Source organism: Camelus bactrianus, chromosome 9 (assembly GCF_048773025.1).
Source record: "Camelus bactrianus isolate YW-2024 breed Bactrian camel chromosome 9, ASM4877302v1, whole genome shotgun sequence".
Taxonomy (NCBI): domain Eukaryota; kingdom Metazoa; phylum Chordata; class Mammalia; order Artiodactyla; family Camelidae; genus Camelus; species Camelus bactrianus.
In genome coordinates, this window is record NC_133547.1 from 14,814,677 (window position 1) to 14,824,592 (window position 9,916).

The window sequence follows — 9,916 nt, forward strand, 5'->3', positions numbered from 1 at the left end:
TGGGGGGAGGGTCAGAGAACCAGGGAGGCTGTTCTGATAGTTCAGATGGGAGGTGACAGATAGCCCAGGGTGTGGGCACTGGGGAGATTCTGGTAAGGTTTTGGAGTTAGAGCCAACAAAACTTGCTGATGGAGTGGATATGAGTATGTACGAGAGACAGCATTCCAGGATGACCAAACTCCTGGCCTGAGCAACTGGAAAGATGAGCATCCTTTGACCGGGTAGAGGAGGGGAAGCAGGTTTGGGGGGAAGTGCCAAGGTTTGGGCACACTGAGTTGGAAATGCCTGATGGATCTCCCTGTGGAGAAACTGAATGACCACAGCTGCCTCTATAAGTTCAGGGGATAAATCTGGTCTGGAGATGTAAATTTGGGGGTTGATGGCCTATGGATGGTATTTAAAGCCATGAGACGGGGTGAGATCATTGAGGAAGTGAGTCCAGACAGAGGCGCAACACCAAACACACCACCTCCCCCCAACACCAAGAATGGATGAAGAGGAGGAAACAGCCAGGAAAACAGAAGGGGCAGCAAGCGAGGGAGGAGAATCAGGAGAGCATGGAGTCTTGAAATCAGGGGAGAAATATGATTTACATCGTCACCAAGTTAAGAACTGAGAATGAGCCTCCCACTGGAATGTCAGTCTGCTAGAGGGCTGGGAATTCCTGCCTGCTGAGTTCATAGCTATACCATAGCACCCAGCAAAGTGCCTCCCTTGTGGTAATTAATTATTTTTAATGATGAATGCATAAAGGAGAACTGACCTCTGAAAAAGAAGGGGATGTGGGAAAGAGGGAGAAATTGAGTCCACCTATATCACTTTTATGTATACAGATCTTTCCTCTCTGGAGACCAGGGAGTCCAGAACCCCAGTCGCCTTCTTCCTCAGGACCCAGTAATAATGCCACCACCACACGCCTATGCCAGCCCAGGATCCAGGAGTCAAGGCCTCCAACACCCCCTTGGACAGAGATGCCAAAACCCAGGTCCCCAGTTCCCTCTTCCTTCAGGAGTCCTCCACCCCAGGCCCCTTCTCCCTCAGACCAAAGATGGGGCTCCCAAACCCCTCTTTCCGGGTTGACTCAGGAGTCTGGCCCTCAGAGTCAGCCCCGCCCATTCAGAGACTGGGTTTGCTACAGCGCAAAGTGGGGACTCCCGGGCCTGTGGGCGGGGCCCTGCCTAGGACTGGGCGGTGCCAGAACCTCAGTTTAAAAACTCGCGGGGGACCCGACACAAGATCGGGGACCCGGCGGCGGCTCCGCGGGGAAACAGCGAGACTGGCGCAGCGCCGAGGCCGGGGCCCTGGGGGCCCGCAATCCACGCCACGGAATCCCCGAGGTAACGGGCGGGGAGGTGAGGCGCGCTGGCCCCTAAGAGGGGCTGGGAGGCGGTCACTTGAGGCTCTAAAGGATTGAGCTGGAGCACTAAGTCCTGGGTCCTGAGAGTGAGGGTACCCGGTGTTTGGAGGGGCAGAAGGCCCAGACTCCTTGGTCGTGATAGAGGAGCGGCTGGGATTCTGGACTCCTGAATCCCAGGGGGGCGGGGGCGTTAAAGGACTGGGGATCCGGTATCCTAGGTCCCGCGGGTGAAAGCGCTGGGAGCCCGGACGCCTGGGTCCTGGGAGGAGGGGGCTGGCGGCCTGGACTCCAAGCTCCAGAAAGAGGCTGGATCGTGTCCTTGGGGGGCGTGGTTGTTTAAAATCAGCCAAGGTTTCAGTGGGGAAGGTCCGGCGCTTGGCCGCAGGGATCCACGCTGGTCGTGACCCTGCCTCCGCCTCGGGATTTCCCGAGTCACCACTCGACCTGGGTCCCGGGGCTGAGGAGGAATTCCCCACGTGCGCCACGCTTGGCCACGCATCGCGTCTCGGAGCCGGACACCTGGGGCGCGGGGCAGAGAGGAAGAGGGAGGTGGAAGATTCCCTTGCGTGAGCTCTGTGACGTCAGCGCGTCGCGTCTGGGCTGTTTCCGAGCCCGCCCTACTCCGCTTAACTCTTTCTCAGCCGGAACTGAGCTCGGAAGGGTGAGGGCTGAGGGCTGAGGGCCTGGCCCTCCTGGGTCGTGCGAACCAGGAGTCTGGAAACTGGGGCTCCCAGGACCTAGGGGGAAGTAGGCTGAGAGCCCGGACTTCTGGGTCCTGGGGAAGGGGGTGCGGGTCTCCCAGACTCCTGCGGATTGAGGCTGGGCTCCTGGCCCTGAAGAGAGGGCGAGGTCTGAACCTTTGGATCCCTGATGAGCTAGGGGGCTATCGACTTCGTGGTTTCTCGGAGATCGGGGCTGGGGACTCGGATGGCTGGTTTCTTGAGGAAAGGGTATCAGGGCAGCTTGCAGAGCAGAGAGATAATTGGGATATGTGCGTCTCTGGGAAGGGATGTCTGGCGACGTCCGGAATCCCTCAGTACTGGGAGATCTGGGGGTGAGGTGGAGTGGGATTTTTCACGGAAGTGGCGGGGGGGGGGGGTTGAGCAGAGGGCACCCTCCACCCCCTTCCTCATTTTCCACGACGCTGGTGGAAAGTTGGGTCAGAGGGGAAAGTGCGGAGCAAAAGGAAGGAAACGGCGGAGGCGGCGCAGCACTCGAAATCTTAGATTGGCTTTGGAGTTCTCAGGCGGCATCAGTGTGCCAGTTTTTCCGCGCGGGAGGGCGATCAAATCCACGCCCCCGCGTACTTGGGTGACTTAAGGACCCCTTATAACTTCCCTCCCACCTCACCCCGCAGTGAGCCGGAATGAGCGCAGCCACTGCCCATCACAGACGGTGAAGAAGCTCCTGGAAGAACAGAGGCGCCGCCAGCAGCAGCCTGACGCTGCTGGGCTACCGGTGAGGCCCGTGAAGCCCTGTAAACTACAACTCCCATGAGGCCATGTCCTGTTGGGCAGGGGCTTGCTGCCTTGCTGGGCCCTCAGGGCTGACTCAGATGACCTGTAGGTGGGGGAATGGGTGCTGAGGACTCTGCCAGATAAATTCACCCTTGTTTCTTTTTGCTTCTGCCTCTACAGGGACAGTTCCCGCCTCCCCTGGCCCAGCCTCTGACCCCATCTGTGAATGAAGGTGAAGCCAGTAAGTCTGGAAACTTACCTGGTTCCCTCAGCTCCCAGCCCCAGCTTCCCTCAGGGACTCAAACATCCCAACTCTCAGAACTTTAGGGAATTTAGGAGTTAGGCCCTCATTCTTGCTGAGACCTGGAAGAAGTTTGATCTCCCGAAGTCTCAGGGGCCCAGGCTCCCAGCCTTTCGGTGCTCTAGGAGTCTAGGCCCTCAACCCCTCAGTGTCCCAGGTGCCTAGGTCCTCAAAATCCAAACTTCCAACCCCTTGGTGTCCCAGGATTCTGGGTCCAAGCCCCGTGGTGCCCCAGAAGTACTTGCTTTCAGTAACTTGGGAGACTCCAGGTTCCTGTCTGGGCTGTGACTTCCCTAACTCTGGTAACCAGGCCTGCCCCTGCTCCTCCTCTCACATGCAGGCCATACTCACTTCCCAGCACACCAGGAGACTGTGGGTTCTGGACTTGGCAGCCTGGCCCCCTCCACGGGCTTTCCAGACTGGAACCCCAACACGCATGCTGCCTACACAGACAGCCACTACTCTTACCCTGCTTCTGCTGCTGACGTTTTCCTGGCTCCTGACTTCTACCCACCCTCGGACCCAGGGCGGCCGTGTCCGTTTCCCCCGGGGATGGAGGTGAGATTCAGAGTGGGAACAGGATGCTGAAGGGCCCCCAAGATTCCCAGTTGTCCTCATGCAGCATCCTGAGATGTCTGGGGCTAGATTAAGATCCCATTCCTCAGATGGGCAAAACGGAGGCCCAAAGGTCCAGGGTCACTTGGCACAAATGGGACACCCAACCACTCTACCTGGCACTCTGTATGTGTATATGTCTGTGGTGGGCTAGGAAGAGGGGATTCTCAGCTGACTGGCTCTCTCCACCACCTACACCCTTCAGGAGCCCCTGGATACCCGGCTCTATGTAGACCCTTCCCTGCCACAGACGGGATCCTGGAGAGGTTCTGGACTCCCCTCAGGACCCCCACAGTTGCCCCCTGTGGTCACCGGACCATCCCTGGACACTGCCCGTGCTCACATGCTGGCTTTAGGGCCACAGAACCTGCTGGCCCAGGATGAGGAGGGAGACACGTGAGTATAGGGGAGTGGAGTTTGCAGGCTTCCTGCTCAGCTAGGGTGCTGTGCTCACTGCTGCCTCCCGCCCATCCTCAGGTTCCTGCACCTGTTTGCGGCTCGGGGGATGCGCTGGGCAGCATACGCTGCAGCTGAGCTGCTCCAAGCGTACAGACATCTGGACATTCGTGAGCATAAGGGCAAGGTGAGGGCCAGGGGCTTGGATTTCTGGATCTGAGGGCAGAGGGTTTGGGGGCTTGGATTCCTGGTTTTCAGACGGGAAGGGGCTAAGGGGCTGAGGGCCCAGACTGATGTTTCCTGATACCTGCAGACCCCTCTCCTGGTGGCTGCTGCTGCCAACCAGCCCCTGATTGTGGAGGATCTACTGAACCTGGGAGCTGAACCCAATGCCACTGATCATCAAGGACGTTCTGTCTTGCACGTGGCCGCTACCTATGGACTCCCAAGGGTCCTCTCGGTATGTCCAGCTGGAATGAGATGAATGAGATGGACTGGTTGCCTAGATCCTAGCTTCCAGAACTAGGAGACCTGGGGAGACTCTAACCCAGCACTCTGCCTTCTTCTTCTCCCAGGCTGTGATTAACTCAGGGGTTCACGTTGACCTAGAAGCCAGAGACTTCGAGGGTAAGTTGGGTGGTGGAGAGGGTGGGTGTGGCTAGTGGGCTGGGTGGGATGAGAGCTCCAGATGCAGAGCCCTCCCTGTCTCTACTCTGCAGGCCTCACTCCACTCCACACAGCCATCCTGGCCCTCAATGTTGCTATGCACCCTCCTGACCTATGTCCCACGGTGCTGAGTACCCAGGCCCAAGACAGGCTGGCTTGCGTCCAGATGTTGCTGCAGATGGGTGCTGACCACACCAGCCAGGTGAGCTGGGCAGTGGGCAGCTGGCCCCTAGGAGGGCATGTGGGATGGGGGCTCCTGGATGTCCAGGGCCTCTCAACAAATGCTGACTTGTCTCTTCCCAGCTGTGAGACCTTAAGCACATTACTTGACTTCTCTGTGCCCCAGTTGTCAGCTGTGAATAACATTACTGACCTTAGCTTATATTTATCAAGCACTTACTAGTCATCAAGCACTGAGTGTCATGGATTAGCTCATTGAATCTCCACAAACACCCTTTGATGCGTGTGCCATTATTACTTTCTCTGTTTCACTGATAAAAAAACTGAGGCACAAGGACTCAGAAATCTTATTGCTTATGAGTGTCAGAGAGGGAATTAAAACTCAGGTGGGCTGACCCCAAAATCTAGCTTTTAATAATTATACCCTCCTCCTTCCTGACAGTAACTCCTTCACAGGCTGGCTGAGAATTAAACATCCACTCATTGTTTTGGGCTTTTTTTTTTTTTTTTCAGTTAAAGAATTTTGAACACAGATAAAGTACAGAAAGTAATATAATGAGCTCATGTACCCAACATCAATAACCAGCAACTCATAGCCGGTCTTGTCCCATCCATTTCTCTGCTCTCCTGTATTATTTTTAGGCAAATTCAGGCATAAAATTTTATCCATAAATGTCTGTATGTCTTTAAAAGATAAGAAATATTTTTAACCTCAGTACCATTATTCCACCTTAAAAATAATTAACCATCTCATACATAATATCAAATATCCTGACGGTGTTCGAATTTTTGTTTGGCTCTAAAGTGACATATGTTTACTTTTTTCATAAAACAAACAACTAGGATCCAAATAAAACCCACACATTGCAATGATATGTCCTTTTACATTGACATTTAGAACTTACTCTCCATCTCTTTCTTTTTTCTACATAATTTATTTAGTGAACCAACTAGGTTGTTTTGCCCTATATAAACACAAAATTTTTAATGTTTACTGTCATTACAGACGCTTTAAAGGCACATAATGGGGGGAGGGTGTAGCTCAGTGGTAGAGCACATGCTTAGCATGCACGAGGTCCTGGGTTCAATCCCCCGTACCTCCTCCAGATATAAATAAATAAATAAACCTAATTACCTCCCCCTCATAAAACAAAACAAAAAAAAAAAAAAAAAGAAAGGCACATAATAAAGTCTCATTATGGAAAGTGCCTTTATTTGCTTCAAAAGATGAAGAGAACAATTCAGTATGGAAGTAGATACAAGCTTAGGTTGTCCACTGATTAATGCTGCTCAACTCTCATCCTTGTAAAGTACAGCCCACGTGGGATGTGGGTGCATTTTACTGTGTTTAATAGAATGTGGGGTGGCCAGTGCAGCTGCTAGTCCAGAGAGCTCCTTTGGAGGAACAGAAAAGGAGTCTTTTTCTTAAAGATGCTTGGGCTGGAAAATTGTCTTAATAAATGTACAGTTCTGTGATGCGTGTGATCTGAATGGTACCCCCACAACCTGGTGTTCTTGTACAGTGCACAACACATACAACCATATAGGGCCGCTTCTACAGCCCAGGTCAGCTAAAGCTGAATCCTTGGTACCTGCGAGTGCTTGCAAAGGGGAGACAGGGTCTCTAAAGGCTCGCGGGTTCCATGAGAGAAGGCCTGGGTGTGAGAACTAGCCTGACCTCTACCATTCCCCACCCCACAGGAGATCAAGAGCAACAAGACTGTTCTGCACTTGGCTGTGCAGGCTGCCAACCCTACTCTGGTTCAGCTGCTGCTGGAGCTGCCACGGGGAGACCTGCGGGCCTTTGTCAACATGAAGGTGGGGGCCTAGGCTGGAATGTGCAGATGGTGTGAGACATGGCAGACAGGGGCAGGGGGATGTTAGGAGGCCTGTGGGCTGTGGCTGTGGAGGGGACAATGCATGGGACATGGGCGGGGACTACATAGGATGAGGATGTAGACTGGGGGCCTGTGTCCAGCATAGGCCGAGGGGTGTGTGGAATGTGGTTGTGGAGGAGGTTCTGGGATGTGAAAGGGGGCATGAGGGATGTGGATGAGGCAGAATGTGAGGGTGAGGCCCAGGCCAGCTGAGTCTGAGTCCTTAGCAATCCTCCCTTCGCTGTCCCCAGGCCCACGGGAATACAGCCCTCCACATGGCAGCTGCCCTGCCCCCAGGGCCGGCCCAGGAGGCCATTGTGCGGCGCCTGCTGGCAGCTGGGGCGGATCCAACACTGCGCAACCTGGAGAACGAGCAGCCTGTCCACTTGCTGCGGCCCGGGCCGGGCCCCGAGGGGGTGAGCACTGACCCCGCCCTGACTGCAGGGTGACCTAACCTGGTGAACTCCTGACCCCACCCATTCCTGCCTTTAGAGGGTGACCTGTAATCTCAGGAGGAGACTTTGACCCTTATCCAACCATGACTTCAAAATGTGCCCCTTGACCTCAGTGTTTGATCCCTTGCCTTGTACTGGTGGCTCCTCCTGACCTCTGTTTCAACCCTGACCTTAAAGTATGACCTCTACTTCCAACCCTGAATCCTGACCTCAAGGAATGACCTTTGATCCTCAAGTATGACCTTTAGCCCCCTGCCCCTGAACTCTTAGTCCTGACCTCAAAGTGGGATTTTGTTCTCACCTCAAATATGACTCTGACCCCTCGCCTCTCCTGTTTGACTCCCCGTCCTCAATGCTAGTCCCCAGGTGGGAACCTCCTACCAGCCACACCTTTCCCTTCGTCCCCAGTTCTGGCTCCTGAGCCTTTACTCTGTGTGAATGAACCTTCACCCCCAAGCCCACGTCTTGCCTCAGAACCTCTGAGCTTCAAACTCAACTAGCCCCACTCACTTCTCCTCTCTAACCCCCAACTTCATGGGGTATGTCTGCCCCACCTCTCCTTGCAGCCTCCCAAACTCCTCCCCCTGCTTTGTCTTGTCCACAGCTCCGGCAGCTGTTGAAGAGGAGCCGTGTGGCAACCCCAGGCCTGTCCTCTTAGGACTCAAACCCAGAACCTGGACTGATTTTCCAGTCCCCACCGTCCTGTGGGACAGCCAGCGTATGCTAATGTTGCAAATCCATGATAATGTATGTGGAATGTCCTGCCATTGGGGTCTTACATTAAAACCCCAAAATGGCTGCTGGGGGGTAAACAGTCCCCAATATTTGGGGTGGTATGTTACCCCTCCCCCACCCACAAGGGGCCCCTTTGATGATTTCTGTGAAATCGAGGCCCCTTGATTGTTTCTGTGAAACACCCTGGACCCCTAACCCTTTCCCCACCAGGATTTTTTGGGGTCCCCTCCCCTAACTCAGTTCTTTACACCTGGAACCCCACATGTAATTCCCCTGCATGGTACTTGGGTTACTCCTAAACAGCTTCCAGTACCATCCCAGTAGAGCTCCGAAGATGACCCCCTTAACCTCCCCAGGACCCGCTCCCTTCAGGTCCTTAGCCCTAAGACAGGAAAGCCTCTCCTGGGTTAGGGTCCCCTAGGTCCTACTGCTTCTTAATTCAGAACCCAACCAGGCCCCTGTCCCAGAACTCAGTGTTTCCGGTGAATCCCTCCCCTGTCTGAAAGCCCCTATTAAACTCAATTTGAACTAGAGCTACGATTGTGTAATCTCTAATCATTGGTGCAGGGAAGCGGCTGAGGAATCATGTTTGGACGAGTGTGTCTGGGTGGGTGTTACAGCAGATGCCGTGGGTGCCCAGTCCATACCCCATCACCCTCTCAGCGCCTGCTGGTCTGACTGCCAGAGCCAGCACAGGAATCTGCCTGTGGGCATTCTCAGACCACCCGTGCCCAGTTTGCCCTGGGTGTGAGTGTGGCAAGAGCCAAATGCCAGGAGATTCTTGCCGCTTGCCACTCCAGCAGCCCTCAAGCAGTGACTGACTGGCAGGAGACGGTACGTGAGTAGCCCAGGCCCCTCGCCTCTATGGGGACAGCTTGGAAGTACGTGTTCTGCTTGGGCGCTCAGAGCTCCCCGATGAATGAAGATCTGGCTCCCCACAGTGGCTCTGGCTTGAGAACGTACCGTTTCTTGGGTGCTTTCCCCTTTGTGTGTCACTTCCTGCCTCCCCTAGGAATGTTCTCCACCCCTTCCAGATAATCTTGTCCCCAAAGCCTTGCCTCAGCCTCTGCTTCTGGAGAAACCCAAAGTAAGAAGACCTCCACAGCACTCCTTTCTCATACCTGCCCCGCAGCCTCTGCTCTGGCCTCCATCCCAGTCTCTTCACTCCAGGAAGCCCTCAGACTCACTGTAGCCCCTCACTGCTCAGAGCCTCCCAGACCACAAACCAAGTACACTTCAGGGTATGTGCCAGTATCTGTATCCCAAAATTTAAGGCTTAAAACAACCACCACTTTTTTGTTCATGATTCTGTAATCTGGACTGGGCTGAGCTGGGCAGTCCTACAGTCTTGCTTTGGTCACTCATGTGGCTGCAGTCAGCTAGACGCCCGATGGGGTTGGACACCTGCACTCATGTGTCTGATAGCTCGGCTGAGATGTTGGAACCCCTGAGAGTGAGCTGAGCATCCCTTTCCATGTGGTCTCTCCAGGAGGGTAGGGGGATCTCTCCACGGGGTGGCTCCAAGAAGTTTTCCAAGAGAGTGAGCCCCTGCTTGCATCCTGCTAGCTGATACCCCATTGGTCAAAGTCAGTCACGTGACCAGGCCCAGAATCAATGAAGGGAGGGGTAGCACATAAGGACAAGAATATTGGCTGGGTGGAGTTATCAGTGGTGCCAGGACAAGTCTTCCACATCTGATGCCTTGGACCAGTACGCGTGTGCTCTTCCGTGTGTACTCACATAGTGGCAGCTGACCTATGAAAAATTCATAAAAATATGTTGTGTTTCATCAATTCTAAGAAGAACTTAATTTGAATTCATCTTACAGTCAACTATGTGGCATAATTTAACATCTGCTTTTTTTTCCTTTGTGGTAC

The 9,916-nt window shown here is 54.1% G+C and overlaps 1 protein-coding gene across 1 annotated transcript; it reads left to right on the forward strand.

Moving 5' to 3' along the window:
• The first annotated feature begins 919 nt into the window (after window positions 1–919).
• NFKBID (NFKB inhibitor delta) lies at window positions 920–8,572 on the forward strand. The gene is made up of 12 exons (XM_010950118.3): window positions 920–1,337; window positions 2,715–2,815; window positions 2,995–3,055; window positions 3,456–3,673; window positions 3,936–4,126; window positions 4,208–4,313; window positions 4,440–4,586; window positions 4,702–4,753; window positions 4,846–4,994; window positions 6,674–6,790; window positions 7,101–7,265; window positions 7,909–8,572. Exons 1-12 carry the CDS (start codon window positions 920–922, stop codon window positions 7,960–7,962), a joined length of 1,779 nt encoding a protein of 592 aa, XP_010948420.2. The 3' UTR covers window positions 7,963–8,572.
• The last annotated feature ends 1,344 nt before the right edge of the window (window positions 8,573–9,916 follow it).

Excerpts from the sequence above, each read along its gene's own strand:
- NFKBID (XM_010950118.3), top strand. The coding sequence starts at position 920 with ATGCCAGCCCAGGATCCAGGAGTCAAGGCCTCCAACACCCCCTTGGAC. Across the intron at positions 4,314-4,439 it reads TTCGTGAGCATAAGGGCAAG|ACCCCTCTCCTGGTGGCTGC; the intron begins GTGAGGGCCAGG and ends TGATACCTGCAG. Across the intron at positions 4,754-4,845 it reads AGAAGCCAGAGACTTCGAGG|GCCTCACTCCACTCCACACA; the intron begins GTAAGTTGGGTG and ends TCTACTCTGCAG.